This window comes from Coregonus clupeaformis, chromosome 11 (assembly GCF_020615455.1).
Source record: "Coregonus clupeaformis isolate EN_2021a chromosome 11, ASM2061545v1, whole genome shotgun sequence".
In the NCBI taxonomy this organism is placed as follows: domain Eukaryota; kingdom Metazoa; phylum Chordata; class Actinopteri; order Salmoniformes; family Salmonidae; genus Coregonus; species Coregonus clupeaformis.
Window position 1 is genome coordinate 9,250,561 of NC_059202.1, and position 26,647 is coordinate 9,277,207.

General features: G+C 44.4%; 1 protein-coding gene across 1 annotated transcript in view; it reads right to left on the bottom strand.

Annotated features, from left to right (window-relative positions):
- Positions 1-26,647, bottom strand: part of LOC121576390 (GTPase HRas) — a 43,658-nt gene that overhangs the window by 8,037 nt on the left and 8,974 nt on the right. Inside the window, exons 2-3 of the mRNA XM_041889487.2 lie at positions 5,473-5,609; positions 3,779-3,957 (exon numbers count right to left, since the gene is read on the bottom strand). Coding sequence (XP_041745421.1) covers positions 3,779-3,957; positions 5,473-5,583 — 290 coding nt within the window. The 5' untranslated portion in view covers positions 5,584-5,609. The remainder of the gene's footprint in view (positions 1-3,778; positions 3,958-5,472; positions 5,610-26,647) is intronic.

The window sequence follows — 26,647 nt, forward strand, 5'->3', positions numbered from 1 at the left end:
TTGTGATGGCCACTCCAATACCTTGACTTTGCTGTCCTTAAGCCATATTGCCACAACTTTGGAAGTATGCTTGGGGTCATTGTCCATTTGGAAGACCCATTTGCAAGCAATCTTTAACTTCCTGACTGATGTCTTGAAATGTTGCTTCAATATATCCACATAATTTTCCTTCCTCATGATGCCATCTATTTTGTGAAGTGCACCAGTCCCTCCTGCAGCAAAGCACCCCCACAGCATGATGCTGCCACCAACGTGCTTCACGGTTGGGATGGTGTTCTTCGGCTTGCAAGCCACCCCCTTTTTCCTCCAAACATAACGATGGTCATTATGGCCAAACAGTTCTGTTTTTGTTTCATCAGACCAGAGGACATTTCTCTAAAAAGTAAGATATTTGTCCCCATGTGCAGTTGCAAACCGTAGTCTGGCTTTTTTATGGCGGTTTTGGAGCAGTGGCTTCTTCCTTGCTGAGCGGCCTTTCAGGTTATGTCGATATAGGACTCGTTTTACTGTGGATATAGATACTTTTGTACCTGTTTCCTCCAGCATCTTCACAAGGTCCTTTGCTGTTGTTCTGGGATTGATTTGCACTTTTCGCATCAAAGTACGTTGGTGTCTCCTTCCTGAGCGGTATGACGGCTGTGTGGTCCCATGGTGTTTATACTTGTGTACTATTGTTTGTACAGATGAACGTGGTACCTTCAGGCGTTTGGAAATTGCTCCCAAGGATGAACCCGACGTGTGGAGGTCTACACTTTTTTTTCTGAGGTCTTTGCTGATTTCTTTTGCTTTTCCCATGATGTCAAACAAAGAGGCACTGAGTTTGAAGGTAGGCCTTGAACTACATCCACAGGTACACCTCCAATTGACTGAAATGATGTCAATTAGCCTATCAGAAGCTTCTAAAACCATGACATCATTTTCTGGAATTTTCGAAGCTGTTTAAAGGCACAGTCAACTTAGTGTATGTAAACTTCTGACCCACTGGAATTTTGATACAGTGAATTATAAGTGAAATAATCTGTCTGTAAACAATTGTTGGAAAAATTACTTGTGTCATGCACAAAGTAGATGTCCTAACCGACTTGCCAAAACTATAGTTTGTTAACAATACATTTGTGGAGTGGTTGAAAAACGAGTTTTAATGACTCCAACCTAAGTGTATGTAAACTTCTGACTTCAACTGTATTTGATCCCCTGCTGATTTTGTACGTTTGCCCACTGACAAAGACATGATCAGTCTATAATTTTTATGGTAGGTTTATTTGAACAGTGAGAGACAGAATAACAACAACAAAATCCAGAAAAACGCATGTCAAAAATGTTATAAATTGATTTGCATTTTAGTGAGGGAAATAAGTATTTGACCCCTCTGCAAAACATGATTTAGTACTTGGTGGCAAAACCCTTGTTGGCAATCACAGAGGTCTGACGTTTCTTGTAGTTGGCCACCAGGTTTGCACACATCTCAGGAGGGATTTTGTCCCACTCCTCTTTGCAGATCTTCTCCAAGTCATTAAGGTTTCGACGTTTGGCAACTCAAACCTTCAGCTCCCTCCACAGATTTTCTATGGGATTAAGGTCTGCAGACTGGCTAGGCCACTCCAGGACCTTAATGTGCTTCTTCTTGAGCCACTCCTTTGTTGCCTTGGCCGTGTGTTTTGGGTCATTGTCATGCTGGAACACCCATCCACGACCCATTTTCAATGCCCTGGCTGAGGGAAGGAGGTTCTCACCCAAGATTTGATGGTACATGGCCCCGTCCATCGTCCCTTTGATGTGGTGAAGTTGTCCTGTCCCCTTAGCAGAAAAACACCCCCAAAGCATAATGTTTCCACCTCCCTGTTTGACGGTGTGGATGGTGTTCTTGGGGTCATAGGCAGCATTCCTCCTCCTCCAAACACGGCGAGTTGAGTTGATGCCAAAGAGCTCCATTTTGGTCTCATCTGACCACAACACTTTCACCCAGTTCTCCTCTGAATCATTCAGATGTTCATTGGCAAACTTCAGACGGGCCTGTATATGTGCTTTCTTGAGCAGGGGGACCTTGCGGGCGCTGCAGGATTTCAGTCCTTCACGGCGTAGTGTGTTACCAATTGTTTTCTTGGTGACTATGGTCCCAGCTGCCTTGAGATCACTGAGAAGATCCTCCCGTGTAGTTCTGGGCTGATTCCTCACCGTTCTCATGATCATTGCAACTCCACGAGGTGAGATCTTGCATGGAGCCCCAGGCTGAGGGAGATTGAGAGTTATTTTGTGTTCCTTCCATTTGCGAATAATCGCACCAACTGTTGTCACCTTCTCACCAAGCTGCTTGGCGATGGTCTTGTAGCCCATTCCAGCCTTGTGTAGGTCTACAATCTTGTCCCTGACATCCTTGGAGAGCTCTTTGGTCTTGGCCATGGTGAAGAGTTTGGAATCTGATTGATTGATTGCTTCTGTGGACAGGTGTCTTCTATACAGGTAACAAGCTGAGATTAGGAGCACTCCCTTTAAGAGTGTGCTCCTAATCTCAGCTCAGCATTTGTATAAAAGACACCTGGGAGACAGAAATCTTTCTGATTGAGAGGGGGTCAAATACTTATTTCCCTCATTAAAATGCAAATCAATTTATAACATTTTTGACATGCGTTTTTCTGGATTTTTGTTGTTGTTTTTCTGTCTCTCACTGTTCAAATAAACCTACCATTAAAATTATAGACTTATCATTTCTTTGACAGTGGGCAAACGTACAAAATCAGCAGGGGATCAAATACATTTTTCCCTCACTGTATATATATATATATATATATATATATATATATATATATATATGCGTGTGCATGTGTGTGCATGACTGAGTGCATGTGTGCTAAGGTGAAAAGAATCAGAGCAGGTGGTTAGTCAGTTCAATTGTTCAGCAGTCTGGTAGCTTGTAGATAGAAAATGTCTCAGAGCCTGTTGGTATCAGACCTCATGCTCCGATATCGTCTGCCCCTCGTGGCTGGGGTGTGTGGGGTCCTTGATGATGCTGCATGCCTTCCTCAGGCATCGTTTCAAGTAGATGTCCTGGATGGTTGGGAGCACGGTCCCAGTGATTTACTGAGCCATCTTCACCACACGCTGGCCTTGCGGTCGTGGACGGAGCAATTCCCGTACCAGGCCGTGATGCAACCAGTCAGGATGCTCTCGATGGTGCAGCGGTAGTATTTGGAGAGGACCCGGTATTACTGTACTCCTAATATTCAAAAAATAGCATTCATTTTTCCCACAGGAAAAAAGCAACCGCATCTCGCATTCGCAGCAACACTTAGGATTGAAAACAAAAAAAAGATGAAAAAGAGCTTCATGTCAAATTGAATGTCCATTCGTCTCATGTGGAATTGTCGTCTCGTCACATTTGTCAACTAAAATTAAAACTAATTTTAATTGTTTCCAGGGCATCTCATCTCGTTATCGTCATAGTTTTAGTCAGGAGAAAGGTTGTTGACAAGTATTTTTCATCATAGTTCTGATTGACGAAATTAACATTGCTCTCTCTGGTCTAATTGAGTCAGGATGGATTTAATTGACAGCGTGCTGTAATCCCTCCAGTCGGAGGCTAGCTTTTTGTTGTTGCTTTGTACAGCCCTCTGTCCTGACACACACACACACACACACACACACACACACACACACACACACACACACACACACACACACACACACACACACACACACACACACACACACACACACACACACACACACACACACACACACACACACACACACACACACACACACACACACACACACACACCTGTACTGGTGGATGTCCTCGAAGGACTTGGTGTTGTTGATGGCGAAGACACAGAGGAAGCCCTCCCCTGTCCTCATGTACTGGTCCCTCATGGCGCTGTACTCCTCCTGACCTGCAGTGTCCAGGATGTCCAGCAGACACGTCTCCCCGTCAATCACCACCTGCTTCCTGTACGAGTCCTAAAACAGGGGGAGGGATATCCTCCAGTTACACTGCTACAGCCAGGCTGCCTCCTTATTCTTTACCCAAGTGTGTACTTGCTCACACCCACTTAAGGATGGGTGTAAGTGAATCGGCCCACAGCCACAGTTGCCAATAAACTCAACCGCTGTTGCACACTTGTTACCATTGACATTTAAGTCATTTAGCAGACGCTCTTCTCCAGAGCAATTAGGGTTAAGAGCCTTGATCAAGAGCACAGACAGTTTTCTCACCTAGTTGGCTCTGGGATTCAAACCAGCGACCTTTCGGTTACTGGCCCGACGCTCTGAACTGCTAGGCTACCTGCAACCTTGTTAGGTTTCAGATAGCTGTAAGAAACATAGTGATGAAGGACTGGATGGAACATCCAATAAATTCCATTATTGACTAAATTAACATATGTAATGACGTATTGATGCGTGTTCAATATAATAACTAACCATTTACAGACGTTTCTTGACTAGGCCTAAAGCATGACCCTGGGACCTAGTTGATCGTTTTTCTCACACCCACCACACACATGTAGTGGAGTGTGTAGTGTGCTGGTTGATATATATGCTAAATCCCTATGCTGTGTGACTGGCCAGGGAAGAGGTAGTGGTATCAAAAGGGCAGAGTAGCAGGGCAAATGTTTAGCGTCCTAACACACAGACACAAACATGTGGTGCAGGGCCTTTGTGTGCTAGTGCATAGGGGCCAGGAATGCACACACACAAAAAAGACATTGTCTGGCCAGAGGCAGGCGTGGTGAGAACGAGAGAGACCGTGCTACTGAGTTTACCACCAAAAAAAATAAATAAAAAAATATATAAAAAATAGAATAAATAAAATAAAAAAAATTATAAAATAATAATATAAAAAAAAATAAAAAATACAGAGAGAGAGAGAGGGGAGTGGAGAAAGCAGACAGACTCACTCTCCTGTTCTCTCTCTCTCTCTGTCTCTCCAAATCTCTCTCTCCCTCTCTTATTGTGAACGGAGGGGGATGAAATTAGGAGTAGCGGTGGAATCAAAAAAACATTTGGAGAATTGAATTGATAGTAAGTAGCCATATTTGGTAATGAGATTTTGTAGTGAACAGTAGGGCCGGGACAATACCAGTATCGCGATACTCGTTAGAGTCAGGGAAAGGAAACAAAACTGTTTTAGGAAAACAGCCCTAATATTGGAAACAAACATCTTTATGTTGTCATCCAGAGTCACGTTTATTTATTTTCCAAGCTATAGCACACAATACTCTGCATACAGCAGGTTTTAAAAGGACCAAATAGTACTCTGCTTCGTGTTTTCACTTTTGCCATGGAAAAAATATTGAGATACTGGTATCATCACTGCCCTAGTGAACAGTGGTCTCTCCAAAGAGCCAGCAGAGTCACACTAGCCTACTCTACTCCGTTCACTGCAGACCAGGGGAGGGGCCACATCCGCATGACATCACCCACAGTGATCAGCTGCAGATGTGGACAGAAGCTCTGGACACACACAGTACATACCTCTATGGTGGGGTCGTATTCATCCACAAAGTGGTTCTGGATAAGCTGGATGGTGAGTGCACTCTTCCCCACACCTCCAGCCCCCACCACTACCAACTTGTACTCCGTCATCCTCACTGCTCCCCACACGCACACTTCTGCGAGAGAGAGAGAGAAAGCAAGAAATAAATAGTAGGAGAGCAGCAGAAAAACAGGAAGAGTGAAGAGAAAGGTTAATACATTTGATCATGTTTTGTTATTCTTTGATGTACAGTATACATTATTTGATGTACTGTATATTCATGGGCAGTATTCTGAGTCTGACATTAGCTCCCCTAAACCCCTACCGTGCTACTGAGTTTACCACCACCTCTGCCCAGAGGTGAGATGTGTGTGTGTGTAGGGGGGCTGAGACCCCCATAGGGGAATGTGAAAAATGTGCTGAAGGTACTCGATGTTCCCATCCGCTCCCGCTCAACACGAGGGGGAGAGAGGGGAGGGGTTTGACACTGGCAGAGTGCTCCTCATTGATGCCTAGTATTGCCTACCTCACAATCTGAAGCCTCGTGTTTTTTTTTTTTACAGCGTAGAGGCGCTGTTTCTCTGAAAGCCTGTATGTAGCCCATGCAGCACGTGAGCAGGGTATTTGAATAGCCCCTCAATGACACTTGAGTACGATGATCTTGACGCAATAAATAGAACAGCAAAAGGTAAAATAGACAACATATGCCAAAAATCTAACTAACAGACATTATTTCCTTGCTGAGATTCTGTGTTCTATTGAAACCGACAGATATCTGCACACTGTTGAATATACAGTACTTGGTGGCACTGCAACATTGATAGCCAGTGGAGTGGAGAGGACAGAGAAGGGGAAGCCGTGCAGTCAGAAGGTTTTAGGACTACCATGTGTGCCTCCAGTCGCCCTCTTTAGAGTGGTTGGGTCCGGTTAACAGGCACAACCATTACAAACGTCTGCCCTGCCCATAAATCATTGGCTCTCACTAAACAACTTGGGTCGTATTCCTTAGTGCAAAAAGTAGGAAAACATTTTGCAACGAATACAAGCGCTTCTTATTGGACAGGTAGGTCCTTCCCCGTTTTGTCCTGTTTGCTTCCATATGGCTGATAGTGAATACGACCCAGTTGGACCAGGCCTTATTCTCTTCAAGAACACATCCTTTCCTCATACCATCCCACTTTATCCCTAGCCTGATGACTCACACTAAATTCTTCCGCTGCTCTACACTCCCATCCACCCAGTTCACTGGCCTATGGGTTTTTACTCTGTCAAATCAGAGCTTTACTCGTTGGCTAGGTCTACTAAGGCTGGCCTGGGATGCATGTGCTGAGAACTTATGGGACAATTACAAGATTGGGGAGGTACGTCCATGGGCGTGGCATAGCGTTTGGCTGAAGCAAGGAGTCTGGGTAGCCAGGCAACTTCATCCCATCACTGATCTGACATGACTGGAGAGAGACTCAAAACAACACACAAGCTGCGGCAGGTAGCCTAGCGGTTAAGAGTGTTGGGCTGGTAACCGAAAGGTTGCTGGTTCGAATCCCCGAGCCGACTAAGTGATGTGCCTGTATGTCGCTGTGGATAAAAGCGTCTGCTAAAATGTAAAACTGTCTGTGTCTTTAGAAATGCCTCCTTTGACAGGTGAGAGCTATATGGTGGAAATCTACCATATCCAATCCATTCACCTATAATTGATCATGAAGGACAGGAGGCAAGGAGAGGGAGCCAAATAAGAGTATTGAGACCCAGACACAGTGAACTATCAAGTGGAAGGGTAAACTCTCTGTACATATCCAGTCTTTCACTGCAACAGATGGCAGAATGGAGTGTGTGAGAGAGATATGGAGATAACCAACAGCATCAGATATGAATGTAGCATAGATGACCTTGGTGATGGTTTTGATCCATGTCACTACACACAGGCCCCACTAGCTCCAGTCAGTGTGTCACCTGTAGCTATATAACACAGTGTCAGACTAGTGGCTTACTTACAGGACATCAGTGCCGTAAAAACAACAAACAGCTAACAGACAGCTATCAACTTGTAATTTTCCCATAAGATGTCAGCACATGCATCCCAGGCCAGCCTTAGCCAACCAGTAAAGCTCTGATTTGACAGGGTAAAACCCCATAGGCCAGTGAACTGGGTGGATGGTAGTGCAGTGTGGCTAAAAGAGCAACACAGCTAAATTGTTGGCAAAAGAAAAGGATTAAACAAATATTCTTAAAATATACAGTGGGGAGAACAAGTATTTGATACACTGCCAATTTTGCAGGTTCTTACTTACAAAGCATGTAGAGGTCTGTAATTTTTATCATAGGTACACTTCAACTGTGAGAGACGGAATCTAAAACAAAAATCCAGAAAATCACATTGTATGATTTTTAAGTAATTAATTTGCATTTTATTGCATGACATAAGTATTTGATACATCAGAAAAGCAGAACTTAATATTTGGTACAGAAACCTTCGTTTGCAATTACAGAGATTATACGTTTCCTGTAGGTCTTGACCAGGTTTGCACACACTGCAGCAGGGATTTTGGCCCACTCCTCCATACAGACCTTCTCCAGATCCTTCAGGTTTCGGGGCTGTCGCTGGGCAATACAGACTTTCAGCTCCCTCCAAAGATTTTCTATTGGGTTCAGGTCTGGAGACTGGCTAGGCCACTCCAGGACCTTGAGATGCTTCTTACGGAGCCACTCCTTAGTTGCCCTGGCTGGGTGTTTCGGGTCGTTGTCATGCTGGAAGACCCAGCCACGACCCATCTTCAATGCTCTTACTGAGGGAAGGAGGTTGTTGGAAAAGATCTTGCGATACATGGCCCCATCCATCCTCCCCTCAATACGGTGCAGTCGTCCTGTCCCCTTTGCAGAAAAGCATCCCCAAAGAATGATGTTTCCACCTCCATGCTTCACGGTTGGGATGGTGTTCTTGGGGTTGTACTCATTCTTCTTCTTCCTCCAAACACGGCGAGTGGAGTTTAGACCAAAAAGCTCAATTTTTGTCTCATCAGACCACATGACCTTCTCCCATTCCTCCTCTGGATCATCCAGATGGTCATTGACAAACTTCAGACAGGCCTGGACATGCGCTGGCTTGACCAGGGGGACCTTGCGTGCGCTGCAGGATTTTAATCCATGACGGCGTAGTGTGTTACTAATGGTTTTCTTTGAGACTGTGGTCCCAGCTCTCTTCAGGTCATTGACCAGGTCCTGCCGTGTAGTTCTGGGCTGATCCCTCACCTTCCTCATGATCATTGATGCCCCACGAGGTGAGATCTTGCATGGAGCCCCAGACCGAGGGTGATTGACCGTCATCTTGAACTTCTTCCATTTTCTAATAATTGCGCCAACCGTTGTTGCCTTCTCACCAAGCTGCTTGCCTATTGTCCTGTAGCCCATCCCAGCCTTGTGCAGGTCTACTATTTTATCCCCGATGTCCTTACACAGCTCTCTGGTCTTGGCCATTGTGGAGAGGTTGGAGTCTGTTTGATTGAGTGTGTGGACAGGTGTCTTTTATACAGGTAACGAGTTCAAACAGGTGCAGTTAATACAGGTAATGAGTGGAGAACAGGAGGGCTTCTTAAAGAAAAACTAACAGGTCTGTGAGAGCCGGAATTCTTACTGGTTGGTAGGTGATCAAATACTTATGTCATGCAATAAAATGCAAATTAATTACTTAAATATCATACAATGTGATTTTCTGGATTTTTGTTTTATATTCTGTCTCTCACAGTTGAAGTGTACCTATGATAAAAATTACAGACCTCTACATGCTTTGTAAGTAGGAAAACCTGCAAAATCGGCAGTGTATCAAATACTTGTTCTCCCCACTGTATATACAGTACCAGTAAAAAGTTTGGACACAACTACTCATTCAAGGGTTTTTCTTTATTTTTACTATTTTCTACATTGCAGAATAATAGTTAAAACATCAAAACTATGAAATAACACATATGGAATCATGTAGTAACCAAAAAAGTGCTAAACAAAATATATTTTATATTTGAGATTCTTCAAATAGCCACCCTTTGCCTTGATGACAGCTTTGCACACTCTTGACATTCTCTCAACCAGCTTAACCTGGAATGCTTTTCCAACAGCCTTGAAGGAGTTCCCACATAGACTGAGCACTTGTTGGCTGCTTTTCCTTCACTCTGCCATCCGATTAATCTTAAACCATGTCAATTGGTTTGAGGTCGGGGGATTGTGGAGGCCAGGTCATCTGATGCAGCACTCCATCACTCTCCTTCTTGGTAAAATAGCCGTTACACAGCCTGGAGGTGTGTTGGGTCATTGTCCTGTTGAAAAACAAATGATAGTCCCACTAAGCCCAAACCAGATGGGATGGCATATTGCTGCACAATGCTGTGGTAGCCATGATGGTTAAGTGTGCCTTGAATTCTAAATAAATCACAGACTGTGTCACCAGCAAAGCACCCCCACAACATAACACCTCCTCCTCCATGCTTTACGGTGGGAAATACACATGCGGAGATCATCCGTTCACCCACACTGCGTCTCACAAAGCCACGGCGGTAAATTCAATTGATTGGACATGATTTAGAAAGGCACACACCTGTCTATAAAAAGGTCCCACAGTTGACAGTGCATGTCACAGCAAAAACCAAGCCATGAGGTCGAAGGAATTGCCCGTAGAGACAGGATTGGGTTGAGGCACATATCTGGGGAAGGGCACCAAAACATGTCTGCAGCATTGAAGGTCACCAAGAACACAGTGGCCTCCATCATTCTTAAATGGAAGAAGTGTGGAACCACCAATACTCTTCCTAGAGCTGGCCGCCCGGCCAAACTGAGCAATTGGGGGAGAAGGACTTTTGTCAGGGAGGTGACCAAGAACCCAATGGTCACTGACAGAGCTCTAGAGTTCCTCTGTGGGGATGGGAGAACCTTCCAGAACGACAACCATCTCTGCACCTTCCAGAAGGACAACCATCTCTGCAGGACTCCACCAATCAGGCCTTTATGGTAGAGTGGCCAGACGGAAGCCACTCCTCAGTAAAAAGCACGACAGCCCGCTTGGAGTTTGCCAAAAGGCACCTAAAGACTATCAGACAATGAGAAACAAGATTATCTGGTCTGATGAAACCAAGATTGAAATCTTTGGCCTGAATGCCAAGCGTCACGTCTGGCGGAAACCTGGCACTCCTTGATTATCTTTTTGGCCTTCCTGTGACATTGGGTGCTGTAGGTGTCCTGGAGGGCTGGTAGTTTGCCCCCGGTGATGCGTTGGGCAGACCGCACCACCCTCTGGAGAGCCCTGCGGTTGCGGGCGGTGCAGTTGCCACACCAGGCGATGGTACAGCCCGACAGGATGCTCTCAATTGTGCATCTGTAAAAGTTTGTGAGGGTTTTAGGTGCCAAGCCACATTTCTTCAGCCTCCTGAGGTTGAAGAGGCGCTGTTGCGCCTTCTTCACCACACTGTCTGTGTGGGTGGACCATTTCAGTTTGTCAGTGATGTGTACGCCGAGGAACTTGAAGCTTTCCATCTTCTCCACTGCGGTCCCGTCGATGTGGATAGGGGGGTGCTCCCACTGCTGTTTCCTGAAATCCATGATCATCTCCTTTGTTTTGTTGACGTTGAGTGAGAGGTTGTTTTGCTGGCACCACACTCCCAGAGCCCTCACCTCCTCCCTGTAGGCTGTCTCGTCATTGTTGGTAATCAAGCCTACTACTGTTGTGTCGTCTGCAAACTTGATGATTGAGTTGGAGGCGTGCTTGGCCACGCAGTCATGGGTGAATAGGGAGTACAGGAGGGGGCTGAGCACGCACCCTTGTGGGGCCCCAGCGTTGAGGATCAGCGAAGTGGAGGTGTTGTTTCCTACCTTCACCACCTGGGGGTGGCCCGTCAGGAAGTCCAGAACCCAGTTGCACAGGACAGGGTTCAGACCCAGGGCCTCGAGCTTGATGATGAGCTTGGAGGGTACTATGGTGTTGAATGCTGAGCTATAGTCAATGAACAGCATTCTTACATACAGTGGGGAAAAAAAGTATTTAGTCAGCCACCAAATGTGCAAGTTCTCCCACTTCAAAAGATGAGAGAGGCCTGTAATTTTCATCATAGGTACACGTCAACTATGACAGACAAAATGAGGGGAAAAAATCCAGAAAGTCACATTGTAGGATTTTTTATGAATTTATTAGCAAATTATGGTGGAAAATAAGTATTTGGTCAATAACAAAAGTTTCTCAATACTTTGTTATATACCCTTTGTTGGCAATGACACAGGTCAAACGTTTTCTGTAAGTCTTCACAAGGTTTTCACACACTGTTGCTGGTATTTTGGCCCATTCCTCCATGCAGATCTCCTCTAGAGCAGTGATGTTTTGGGGCTATCGCTGGGCAACACAGACTTTCAACTCCCTCCAAAGATTTTCTATGGGGTTGAGATCTGGAGACTGGCTAGGCCACTCCAGGACCTTGAAATGCTTCTTACGAAGCCACTCCTTCGTTGCCCGGGCGGTGTGTTTGGGATCATTGTCATGCTGAAAGACCCAGCCACGTTTCATCTTCAATGCCCTTACTGATGGAAGGAGGTTTTCACTCAAAATCTCACGATACATGGCCCCATTCATTCTTTCCTTTACACGGATCAGTCGTCCCTGGTCCCTTTGCAGAAAAACAGCCCCAAAGCATGATGTTTCCACCCCCATGCTTCACAGTAGGTATGGTGTTCTTTGGATGCAAGTCAGCATTCTTTGTCCTCCAAACACGACGAGTTGAGTTTTTACCAAAAAGTTCTATTTTGGTTTCATCTGACCATATGACATTCTCCCAATCCTCTTCTGGATCATCCAAATGCACTCTAGCAAACTTCAGACGGGCCTGGACATGTACTGGCTTAAGCAGGGGGACACGTCTGGCACTGCAGGATTTGAGTCCCTGGCGGCGTAGTGTGTTACTGATGGTAGGCTTCGTTACTTTGGTCCCAGCTCTCTGGCAGGTCATTAACTAGGTCCCCCCGTGTGGTTCTGGGATTTTTGCTCACCATTCTTGTGATCATTTTGACCCCACGGGGTGAGATCTTGCGTGGAGCCCCAGATCGAGGGAGATTATCATTGGTCTTGTATGTCGTCCATTTCCTAAGAATTGCTCCCACAGTTGATTTCTTCAAACCAAGCTGCTTACCTATTGCAGATTCAGTCTTCCCAGCCTGGTGCAGGTCTACAATTTTGTTTCTGGTGTCCTTTGACAGCTCTTTGGTATTGGCCATAGTGGAGTTTGGAGTGTGACTGTTTGAGGTTGTGGACAGGGGTCTTTTATACTGATAACAAGTTCAAACAGGTGCCATTAATACAGGTAACGAGTGGAGGACAGAGGAGCCTCTTAAAGAAGAAGTTACAGGTCTGTGAGAGCCAGAAATATTGCTTGTTTGTAGGTGACCAAATACTTATTTTCCACCATAATTTGCAAATAAATTCATTAAAAATCCTACAATGTGATTTTCTGGATTCTTTTTTCTCATTTTGTCTGTCATAGTTGACGTGTACCTATGATGAAAATTACAGGCCTCTCTCATCTTTTTAAGTAGGAGAACTTGCACAATTGGTGGCTGACTAAATACTTTTTTCCCCCACTGTAGGTATTCCTCTTGTCCAGATGGGATAGGGCAGTGTGCAGTGTGATGGAGATTGCATCGTCTGTGGGTCGGACATGGTGCCGTTGACCCAGTAATTTATCATGACAAGTATATAAAAGAGCCTCCCTTGTCCAATATCTCTTGACTTTAGGGATTTAGAATTATGAGATATTTCGCAACATTATTTTCTGGATGTAACCTCAGCTGACCACAAGATAATTTCGCTGATGCTCCTTGGCAACCGCAGATCCCCTCCCTTGGTTACACAAATTCAGAGTGATGTAACAGAGGACGTAGATCAGCTGTTGACAGATCTGTGAAGAAACTGGGGAAAACGCATATACATTTCCCTGAAACAGGCAACATTTCACTGCAGGTCAGGAGTGTGTGTGTGTGTGTGTGTGTATCAAAAGGCCAATAAGCAGATGGGCACAGACAAGACCACATACACTGGTGGAATCAGTTCCAGTAGGACACCCAATCCTCCGGCCAGCCAACCAGTCAGCCAGCCAGCCAACCCCTCCCTCCCACCACTGCAACCCAGTGTATGGATCTGCCCCACCCTGTATCTTCTACTGCACTCACACAGATCACGTACAAACAAACAAACCCTGGATCTTCTACCCTACATATGCATACTCCTGTATTAAGTACACTACACTCACCACAACCTTCTTGACCAACCAGCCACCATACTGCCCCACCCTACATACTCACTGCACTCAGAAATATCTTTATTACAAACAGCCCCATACACCATCCCCTATCCTACACTAACCTCCTGTCCTGACATGTGTGTGTGTGTTTGTGTGTGTCTGCCCCACCCTACCTCTACAGTTTCAGCTCCTCTAAGCCCTGTTCCTCCTCATGTGCTCATAAAACTGTACACATACTCCCTGTGTGTACACAAACAAACACATCTGCCTACACACAGCAGCTGCAGTGTTCCTAGAGGAGAGGAGTAACTTGTGACATCAACCTGGACTCTGGACAGTGATGAGAGCAGGATACACAACACAAAATCCCCCAAAACACCCCATTTACAAGGCTAATGCAGTGGCAGGGAGTCAAAGGCAACAGACACACACCAAGTAACTCCTATATTTGTCTCTGGGTGTATTAATAGATCACCCAACTCCGCTTCTCTAGAGCCCATGTGTGTGTGGGGTCCAGACCAGGGTGACTTGTTGATGAGCAGACTGTTGGGTCACTGATGTTAATGATTGAGGGAAAAGCATTCTTCTTGCTTGCTGACAGAGCAACTGCCCTCTGCTCTGCTCCAAACAACTTCTCCTACACGGCTGTTCCAACAGGCTCTATACCAGACTGCCACAGGGTTTCATGGAAACAGGTAGCTGTCCAAATCTGCTAGACCATCACCAATGTCAACACTCACAGGCTTGTGAAAACAACTTGATGGCAATCTCTCTCTCTCTCTCTCCCTCCCTCACACACACACACACAGGAAGGGAATGACCACAACCTCAATCGTGTGGGCAAACATTTAGCTACTGTAAATAAAGTCAGTAAAAACGCACGGAACATCCATGCACGCACACTATTCTCGTCTATGCACACACAATGCACTAACATAGCCAGATTCTGGGCATATAACTGGTTATTACAGCAGAGGTGGAGGACATGTTTTGAGGCATATCTTGGCTGAGCTTGTGCCTGCCCTGGGCTTCTATAGTGTTATCTCCTGAAGCAGGACGCTGTAACAGAATAAAAATAAGTGATTCATTCTATTGTGATAGAGGTCTGGTCCAGAGTGAGAAGCTGCTGCATTGATCCATCCCTCTGAATCAATAGGGGAGATGGCTTCTTGCATACAGGCCATTGTTGCCTTTTCAACATGGAGATTTATAGTGGCAGATCTATCTTACTGGACTATCAATCCTGACAGGCAGGTGGACAACTACAGGGATGACAGGATAGGATGACATCACAGGAGAGGAGAGGCACAACCAATCAACAGAATGGACTTGGCGGGTAGGCCAATCAGGGAGATGGTGGAACCTTCCCTTCCCCTCACCTGAGTCTCCTCTTCTGTCCTAAGACTCCTAACCAATCCACTCCCTTGGTGCTCCCCCCTCACCTGTTCCACCTCCGTTGTAATGAAATATCAAATCAAATCAAATTTTATTTGCCACATGCGCCGAATACAACAGGAGTCGACATTACCGTGAAATGCTTACTTACAGCCCTTAACCAACAATGCATTTATTTCTTAATAAAAAAGTAAAATAAAACAACAACAAAAAAGTGTTGAGAAAAAAAGAGCAGAAGTAAAATAAAATAACAGTAGGGAGGCTATATACAGGGGGGTACCGGTGCAGAGTCAATGTGCGGGGGCACCGGCTAGTTGAGGTACTTGAGGTAATATGTACATGTGGGTAGAGTTAAAGTGACTATGCATAAATCATTAACAGAGTAGCAGCAGCGTAAAAAGATGGGGTGGGGGGGGGCAGTGCAAATAGTCCGGGTAGCCATGATTAGCTGTTCAGGAGCCTTATGGCTTGTGGGTAGAAGCTGTTGAGAAGCCTTTTGGACCTAGACTTAGCGCTCCGTTACCGCTTGCTGTGCGGTAGCAGAGAGAACAGTCTATGACTAGGGTGGCTGGAATCTTTGACAATTTTGAGGGCCTTCCTCTGATACCGCCTGGTATAGAGGTCCTGGATGGCAGGAAGCTTGGCCCCAGTGATGTACTGGGCCGTACGCACTACCCTCTGTAGTGCCTTGCGGTTGGAGGCTGAGCAGTTGCCATACCAGGCGGTGATGCAACCAGTCAGGATGCTCTCGATGGTGCAACTGTAGAACTTGTTGAGGATCTGAGGACCCATGCCAAATCTTTTCAGTCTCCTGAAGGGGAATAGGCTTTGTCGTGCCCTCTTCACGACTGTCTTGGTGTGTTTGGACCATGATAGTTCGTTGGTGATGTGGACACCAGCTCTCAACCTGTTCCACTACAGCCCTGTCGATAAGAATGGGGGCGTGCTCAGTCCTCTTTTTTTTCCTGTAGTCCACAATCATCTCCTTTGTCTTGGTCACGTTGAGGGAGAGGTTGTTATCCTGGCACCACACGGCCAGGTCTCTGACCTCCTCCCTATAGGCTGTCTCATCGTTGTCAATGATCAGGCCTACCACTGTTGTGTCGTCGGCAAACTTAATGATGGTGTTGGAGTCGTGCCTGGCCATGCAGTCATGGGTGAACAGGGAGTACAGGAGGGGACTGAGCACTCACCCCTGAGGGGCCCCCGTGTTGAGGATCAGCGTGGCAGATGTGTTGTTACCTACCCTTACCACCTGGGGGCCGCCCGTCAGGAAGTCCAGGATCCAGTTGCAGAGGGAGGTGTTTAGTCCCAGGATCCTTAGCTTAGTGATGAGCTTTGAGGGCACTATGGTGTTGAACGCTGAGCTGTAGTCAATGAATAGCATTCTCACGTAGGTGTTCCTCTTGTCCAGGTGGGAAAGGGCAGTGTGGAGTGCAATAGAGATTGCATCATCTGTGGATCTGTTGGGGCTGTATGCAAATTGGAGTGGGTCTAGGGTTTCTGGGATAATGGTGTTGATGTGAGCCATGACCAGCCTTTCAAAGCACTTCATGGCTACAGACGTCAGTGCTACGGGTCAGTAGTCATTTAGACAGGTTATCTTAGTGTCCTTGGGCACGGGGACTATGGTGGTCTGCTTGAAACATGTTGGTATTACAGACTCAGTCAGGGACATGTTGAAAATGTTGAAAATGACCAGTTGGTCAGCACATGATCGGAGTACACGTCCTGGTAATCCGTCTGGCCCTGCGGCCTTGTGAATGTTGACCTGCTTAAAAGTCTTACTCACATCGGCTACGGAGAGCGTGATCACATAGTAATCCGGAACAGCTGGTGCTCTCATGCATGCTTCAGTGTTGCTTGCCTCGAAGCGAGCATAGAAGTGGTTTAGCTCGTCTGTTAGGCTTGTGTCACTGGGAAGCTCGCAGCTGAGCTTCCCTTTGTAGTCTGTAATAGTTTTCAAGCCCTGCCACATCCGACGAGCGTCAGAGCTGGTGTAGTACGATTCAATCTTAGTCCTGTATTGACTCTTTGCCTGTTTGATGCTTCGTCGGAGGGCATAGCGGAATTTCTTATAAGCGTCCGAGTTAGAGTCCCTCTACCTTGAAAGCAGCAGCTCTACCCTTTAGCTCAATGCGGATGTTGCCTGTAATCCATGGCTTCTGGTTGGGTTATGTACGTACGGTCACTGTGGGGACGACGTCATCGATGCACTTATTTATGAAGCCAGTGACTGATGTGGTGTACTCCTCAATGATATCTGAAGAATCCCGGAACATGTTCCAGTCTGTGCTAGCAAAACAGTCCTGTAGCTTAGCATCTGCGTCATCTGACCACTTTTTTTATTAACCGAGTCACTGGTGCTTCCTGCTTTAGTTTTTGCTTATAAGCAAGAATCAGCAGGATAGAGTTATGGTCAGATTTGCCAAATGGAGGGCGAATGGTGTGGAGTAAAGGTGGTCTAGAGTTTTTTTTCCTCTGGTTGCACATTTAACATGCTGGTAGAAATTAGGTAGAATGGATTTAAGTTTCCCTGCATTAAAGTCCCCGGCCACTAGGAGCGCTGCCTCTGGATGAGCGTTTTCCTGTTCAGTTATGGCCTTATACAGCTCATTGAGTGCAATCTTAATGCCAGCATTGGTTTGTGGTGGTAAATCGATAGCTATGAAAAATATAGATGAAAACTCTTGGTAAATAGTGGGGTCTACAGCTTATCATAAGATACTCTACCTCAGGCAAGCAAAACCTCAAGACTTCCTTAGTATTTGATGTTGTGCACCAGTTGTTGTTTACAAACAGACCGCCACCCCTTGTCTTACCGGAGTCAGCCGTTCTATCCTGCCGATGTAGCGTATAGCCTGCTAGCTGTATGTTGTCCATGTCGTCGTTCAGTCACGACTCGGTGAAACATAAGATATTACAGTTTTTAATGTCCCGTTGGTAGGATAAGTGTAATCTCAGGTAATCTAATTTATTTTCCAATGATTGAACATTGGCTAATAGGACTAATGGAAGAGGCAGTTTACTCGCTCGCCGTCGGATCCTTACGAGGCACCCCGACCTACATCCACGATATCTCTGTCTCTTTCTCCTGCGAATGACGGGGATTTGGGCCTTGTCGGGTGTCTGTAGGATATCCTTTGCGTCCGACTCGTTGAAGAAAAAATCTACGTCCAATACGAGGTGAGTAATCGCTGTCCTGATATCCAGAAGCTATTTTTGGTTATAAGCGATGATGGTAGAAACATTATGTACAGAATAAATTACAAATAACGCGAAAAAACACACATAATAGTACAATTGGTTAGAGGGCTGTAAAACGGCAGCCATCTTCTCCGGCGCCATCTCTATCGAATGTAAGTAATGAAATAAAACGAATGTTTTATTAAAGTAAAGAAATGTGAATAAATGATGGTTAATAAGTGATAAGCAGTAATGGGCAGTCACTACCATCATGGGAATATTATTAATTGTTTTATTCTGTGCTACAGCATTCAATCCACATAATGCATAGTGCATTTCATATCTAAAACAATTAATCGAAACAGAAATCGAAAACTGATTATTTTTGTTATAATCGAACCGAAACCGACCTCAAAAAGCACTAATCGCTCAGCACTAATAGTACCTTGTTTCTAGGACTTAACTGAAAGGAAAAACCAAAAACCTGCAGGACTAGGCCCTCCATTAAATAAATTTGACACACCTGATCTAGGCCATGTCAGAGATTAATAATCCAGACATACAGTGGGGGAAAAAAAGTATTTAGTCAGCCACCAATTGTGCAAGTTCTCCCACTTAAAAAGATGAGAGAGGCCTGTAATTTTCATCATAGGTACACGTCAACTATGGCAGACAAAATGAGGAAAAAAAATCCAGAAAATCACATTGTAGGATTTTTAATGAATTTATTTGCAAATTATGGTGGAAAATAAGTATTTGGTCAATAACAAAAGTTTCTCAATACTTTGTTGTCATATACCCTTTGTTGGCAATGACACAGGTCAAAAGTTTTCTGTAAGTCTTCACAAGGTTTTCACACACTGTTGCTGGTATTTTGGCCCATTCCTCCATGCAGATCTCCTCTAGAGCAGTGATGTTTTGGGGCTGTCGCTGGGCAACACAGACTTTCAACTCCCTCCAAAGATTTTCTATGGGGTTGAGATCTGGAGACTGGCTAGGCCACTCCAGGACCTTGAAATGCTTCTTACGAAGCCACTCCTTCGTTGCCCGGGTGGTGTGTTTGGGATCATTGTCATGCTGAAAGACCCAGCCACGTTTCATCTTCAATGCCCTTGCTGATGGAAGGAGGTTTTCACTCAAAATCTCACGATACATGGCCCCATTCATTCTTTCCTTTACACGGATCAGTCGTCCTGGTCCCTTTGCAGAAAAACAGCCCCAAAGCATGATGTTTCCACCCCCATGCTTCACAGTAAGTATGGTGTTCTTTGGATGCAACTCAGCATTCTTTGTCCTCCAAACACGACGAGTTGAGTTTTTACCAAAAAGTTATATTTTGGTTTCATCTGACCATATGACATTCTCCCAATCCTCTTCTGGATCATCCAAATGCACTCTAGCAAACTTCAGACGGGCCTGGACATGTACTGGCTTAAGCAGGGGGACACGTCTGGCACTGCAGGATTTGAGTCCCTGGCGGCGTAGTGTGTTACTGATGGTAGGCTTTGTTACTTTGGTCCCAGCTCTCTGCAGGTCATTCACTCGTGTGGTTCTGGGATTTTTGCTCACCGTTCTTGTGATAATTTTGACCCCACGGGGTGAGATCTTGCGTGGAGCCCCAGATCGAGGGAGATTATCAGTGGTCTTGTATGTCTTCCATTTCCTAATAATTGCTCCCACAGTTGATTTCTTCAAACCAAGCTGCTTACCTATTGCAGATTCAGTCTTCCCAGCCTGGTGCAGGTCTACAATTGTGTTTCTGGTGTCATTTGACAGCTCTTTGGTCTTGGCCATAGTGGAGTTTGGAGTGTGACTGTTTGAGGTTGTGGACAGGTGTCTTTTATACTGATAACAAGTTCAAACAGGTGCCATTAATACAGGTAATGAGTGGAGGACAGAGGAGCCTCTTAAAGAAGAAGTTACAGGTCTGTGAGAGCCAGAAATATTGCTTGTTTGTAGGTGACCAAATACTTATTTTCCACCATAATTTGCAAATAAATTCATTAAAAATCCTACAATGTGATTTTCTGGAGAAAGAAAATCTCAATTTGTCTGTCATAGTTGACGGGTACCTATGATGAAAATTACAGGCCTCTCATCTTTTTAAGTGGGAGAACTTGCACAATTGGTGGCTGACTAAATACTTTTTTCCCCCACTGTACATAGGGAGATGATTTGTTTTTTGCAGCCCTGCCTGCTGACTCCAGTACCACTTGTTGTCTGTAGGGATCTGTGCTGTTCTGTGGTGTTTGTCTAGGTACTACTGAGGGAGGACACTACCACACACACACACCACACCACACACACACCACACACACACAGTGCAGTTCCCTGTGCCAGCCATACACCCTCTCTCTCTCTCTCTCTCTCTCTCCTCTCTGTCTGACTCTGTTTGGTAATTAGTGCCACAGCACGTTGGGTCTCTCTCCACCAGTCTTAATTAGCCCCTAAAGTACACACATACTCCCAACACACCACACTGCTACAGTACACAGACCGCAACAATAGTCACACACAAAGTCCAACCCCACCACTACAGTAAACACATACAGTCTGGGTCTGGGATGGGCACAGTGCTGTTTTTTTTTTACTTAATTGATCCAGGATTCTAACACACTAAATTCACTGCATTCCCAAACATTTGAGAAGCTTCCAAATGCATATGTGGTGGACCTTGCATCGGCACCTACAATAAATTCCACACAGCTCCAAAAGTCAAGAATGGAGGAGCCAACCTCATGTAAGCACTTTCCAGTGGTGACAGATAATATAGTCTACATATAGTCTACACATCCCTGTCTGATGACCTACTCCACTAAATCCCTGCATGGCCGTGCCCTTTTGCTCAAGGAGAGGCACATGTACATGTGTAGGGTTATATATAGCCCATGGCCACCTCGAGCTGGGGGAAATTAACAGTTTGTTTTGAAACCCTAGAGCCTGGACCACGAGGATAATCTTACATGACAGTTTATTGAGGGCGCAGGCTGGGAGTCGCTGGACGAGGGGGAGAGAGAGGGGGTCAACCTGAAACAGTCAGAGACATTCAATTTACCTTACTGGTATGCACCCCACGAGTTAGGCCTATATTTTGGACCTAGGAGGTAGCACTGCCTTACCAACACATATGGTTTATATAAAGTGGGGTCTGAAATTATTGATACCGTCGATAAAGATGAGCAATAATTACTGTATAAAATAATTAAAATACTGAGCTATATTGTATGCTACCCAAAAAATTGGGAAATTATATTATTTTATACGAATACAATTTCTCAGAGAAAGAGATTGTGTTTAACAAGTAATCTTTTTTTTTTTTTTTTTACGGTTGGTCAAAATTGACACCCCTAAAGAATCTTATAAATAAAGTAGTCAAAAGTGTAGTATTTGTTCCCATATTCCTAGCACGTCTTGTGACTCTGTACAGTCACATCAAGCTTGTGACTCTACAAACTTGTTGGATGCATTTGCAGTTAGTTTTAGATGTGTTTCAGATTATTTTGTTCCCAATAGAAATTAATGGTAAATAATGTATTGTGTCATTTGGGAGTCACTTTTTTTGTAAATAAGAATAGAATAATGTATGTTTCTGAACACTTGGATAATCCTGAATGAATCGTGAATAATGATGAGTGAGAAAGTTACAGAGGGTCAAAGATCATATCCCCAAGACATGCTAACCTATCCTGTTTTTGGTAATGGTGAGGTTAGGGAGAGAGGTTACTTGTTAAACAAAATCTCTTTCTCTGAGCAATAAGTTAAAGAATATAATTTCCCAATTTTTTTGAGCATACAATATAGCTCAGTATTTGAATTATTTATTTTATACCATCTTTATTGCTCATCTTCATCAAGGGTGTGAATAATTTTAGACCCCACTGTATATACTGTACGCGCGGGCAGAACATTCATTGTATTCAGCATTGATTTGATACTAGTAGGCTACTCTTTGCCACTCAATCGAGTTTCTGATGAGAGGTAGACTACCTTTAATCCTGAAAACAAAGGCTTGTCCTGCTGTCGGTTCCACCCATCCTATGTTGAGGATAAAGAACTTAAGAGTGGACCTTGTGCGTCTCCACATGCAGCCTCCTCTCTCAGCTAAAGCATTTAAATTGGTTAAAGGATCCATATTGGCAGAGCCAAAAGCCCACTGCAGGGATAATATATTTTTAATGGAGAGATGATGGTAAGGGGAACCTCTCTAGGGACAGATCACAATCGAACACAGAGACCACCATGGAGCCTAGACCAACCCCCCCTCACACACACACACACACACACACACACACACACACACACACACACTATGACTTCATCTCTGTAAACAGCATCTTCAGTGCTCCATCTCTAGAGGAGACTGAGCTGCAATGCTACAACACAATGTAACCAAGCCTTGACACAATTTAGCTTAAGAAAATCCATCCATTTACAAAGTGAGGAGGTAAATACCCAGGCCTTTCAGGGTTCTACACTAATTTTTTCCACTGGTGGCACTGGTGCTGTAAACTGTTTCAGTTGGTAGCACCAGCACATGATTCGGTTGCACCAATTTGTATTTATAAAAAATATATATAATGACCTGGCCTGTGTCCCATAATGTGCCTGCATTCCACACAGAGCCAGTGTTCTTACATTGCCCTTGTGTTCTTAAATTGATTTAGATATATTTACTGTAACAGCAAAGAAAAGAGACTGTTAAAATAAAGTGCAATATTTATTTATTTCAGATTTTAAAGTGCCATGTGTTTTTTTCTGTGAAATCGATACCACAGCAACAAACAAAAAAAATGGGAAGGAGGACTGATTTCCCCCCAAAATTATGGTTTTTACTATCAAAATCACACCTTTTTTTTTATAGAAAAACAACAACATTTGATGTTAAGTCCACAACAATGCTTAAACCACATCAGGGCACATTTCCTTCTATGAACTGTAACTCAATAAAATATTTTAAATTGTTGCATTTATATTTTTGTTCAGTATAAATAGACAGACAAACACACTAATGAAGTCTGTCCATGTGGTGGCTAATCAGTCTCGCCATTTGAGATGTTGAAGAGTTATTGAGGGGTTACTGTATCATGTTTTAAAATGAGAAAGCGACCAAAAACCAGGTTGTTTGTAATGGAACGCTTTGTATAGAAACCAAGTTGAAGCCAATATTCGATGGTTTTACAGCAACAAGCGCAACAGACTAGCACAACACCATACAATTGAAATGGCGGGAAACAAACGAAAGCGTCTACCTCATAAAAATGGATAAGAATCATTATATTGGAGCAGTAGAACTTCTAAAATCGGCTACCATAGCTTCCATGACTTTTCAAGGACCAAAGAGCCTAGAGGAAATGTCTGATTTTCAAGGTATGCTATTCCATGATGGCTGAATTGCGCATTGCAAATATTCAACCAAGGCTTTGAACTTTTTAAATACCTGGTTTGCATACCCATTCTTGCCCTAGCATTTACTGGAAGATATCAGAACTTGGAACATCTTTCCTACCGCTTTCCTACCACTACCACTGTCGGTCTTTGCTCCACACAACAACCAGCTGTTTGAGAGCTACACGCTCTCTCTGCCCAACAGATTATCTATAGGCTATATGTGTGCAGTGCGTATGTGATAAATAATCGACATAACGAACGAACAGCTTTGGATTTTTTATCAATTATATAGCCTAGATTATTGAGCCCCGACAGGCAGGGGCATACCAGTGCAGTTGTTGCCTCTTCAGAATGCGGGTTTAATGTGAACCAAAAACTAATGTGACCAGGTACATTTTCACTGGCACCCTTGCATAGGGCTGGGCGATATGGCCTAAAAATCATATCTCGATTTTTTCAAACTTATCGGGGATTCACGATATATACTGTATATCTTGATTTTTTTTTCTTTTAAATTCTTCAGCAATAATCTAATGAATTCAGGGCTGGTGAAGTTATACCTAGGCTTAATATAAGCCTTCCACAACCATAAGACCCACTAATAATTTAATTATTTTAAATAGTTGAACCTGCTTTTTTTTGCAATAATCTCTGATCTGGCTTTCAAGTCTGTCTATGAAAATGCAATTTTTTGTTACAAATTGAACTAGAACCATGCATAATGCACATTCACTAATAATGACTAACTTCTTGTAGCAGGCATTAGGTTATAGAAAATTAACACAGGTCTCATCAACAATCTCTCAAGCTCACGTGTTAGTGATTAGCCAACTAATCTTTATATTTAAAGTTCAGCCAACTTGGATCTATTTACTAGCTAACATAATCGAACTTTACCTTTAGGGATGGATAATGGGAGCACTGAATGGTGAGTAACCCTATTACATTCATGGCTCATCCATTAGAAAACAATGTGAAGATAGAACCCTGCATCTCCTATGAATAGGAGGCCCCGTGTAGCTCAGTTGGTAGAGCATGGCGTTTGCGACGCCAGGGTTGTGGGTTCGATTCCCACGGGGGGCCAGTATGAAAAGTGTATGCACTCACTAACTGTAAGTCGCTTTGGATAAGAGCGTCTGCTAAATGACTAAAAATGTAAAAAATGTAAAAATAGGGTCACAGTTTTCAGTCAGTCAACTAATCAAGATACTTGGAAACAAGAAAGCAGGTGGGGAGGGGTTAATGAGTGGGAGTGCAGTGCCCTCTCTCTTCTCCCCAATAGAAACGCTGTGTGTAGAAGAGAATAGAAGTGAGGGCCCTAGCCTCAAAATAGACAGCCTCTTAACAAAATGTGACCTTTTTCCCACTGGGTCGTCCTTTCAGGTTGTTAACCAGGGATCAGCTCACACGCACACGATACAGGACCACCAGTGGACAGAGTCGAGCTCTATGACAATAGAAAGCAACTGGAAGACCAACCATTCAATCCATTAGTCAACACTCCCCAACACAAAGCCACATGGCCAAGCATTAGAGGTGCCTTGTCCCTCATGTAGCTTCGGCAACCCCTCATCAAGTGTAACAAACCACCTTAATACCAATTACGTGAATGGAACCCTTTCTAAATCTAACCTTGTCCAAATCAATGGTTTATCTAGCTTGAGTGTAAATGAGTAGAGACATTCCATTGGCATAATTACTTTTTGTATTAACCTGTTACTCATGGGGTATTGTTGACATAAGTCATGCTTCATGAATCATTCTTTATCCAGACCACTGATGTTCCATTTTGTCATACACTCATATTGTAGTGTAATGTAGCTAAGCACTGGCCTACTACTGTATTACTAAGCACTACTAGGCTACTGTATTACTAAGAAGCATCGACATCATAACAAACAAAAATATGAAGTTATCAAAACTGGCAATGTGTGAAACTGACCTGCAATGAATGGCATGTATGCATATACAGTGTGAAAATCAACTCAGCAAAAAAAGACCCTGTCTTTCAAAGATAATTCGTAAAAATTCAAATAACTTCACAGATCTTCAGTGTAAAGGGTTTAAACACTGTTTCCCATGCTTGTTCAATGAACCATAAACAATTAATGAACATGCACCTGTGGAACGGTTGTTAAGACACTAACAGCTTACAGACGGTAGGCAATTAAGGTCACAGTTATGAAAACGTAGGACACTAAAGAGGCCTTTCTACTGACTCTGAAAAGAAAGAAGCCCAGGGTCCCTGCTCATCTGCATGAACGTGCCTTAGGCATGCTGCAAGGAGGCATGAGGACTGCAGATGTGGCCAGGGCAATAAATTGCAATGTCCGTACTGTGAGACGCCTAAGACAGCGCTACAGGGAGACAGGACGGACAGCTGATCGTCCTCGCAGTGGCAGACCACGTGTAACAACACCTGCACATGATCGGTACATCCGAACATCACACCTGCGAGACAGGTACAGGATGGCAACAACTGTCCGAGTTACACCAGGAACGCACAATCCCTCCATCAGTGCTCAGACTGTCTGAAATAGGCTGAGAGAGGCTGGACTGAGGTCTTGTAGGCCTGTTATAAGGCAGGTCCTCACCAGACATCACCGGCAACAACGTCGCCTATGGGCACAAACCCACTGTCGCTGGACCTGACAGGATTGGCAAAAAGTGCTCTTCACTGACGAGTCGCGGTTTTGTCTCACCAGGGGTGATGGTCGGATTCGCGTTTATCGTCGAAGGAATGAGCATTACACCGAGACCTGTACTCTGGAGCGGGATCGATTTGGAGGTGGAGGATCCGTCATGGTCAGGGGCGGTGTGTCACAGCATCATCGGACTGAGCTTGTTGTCATTGCAGGCAATCTCAACGCTGTGCGTTACAGGGAAGACATCCTCCTCCCTCATGTGGTACCCTTCCTGCAGGCTCATCCTGACATGACCCTCC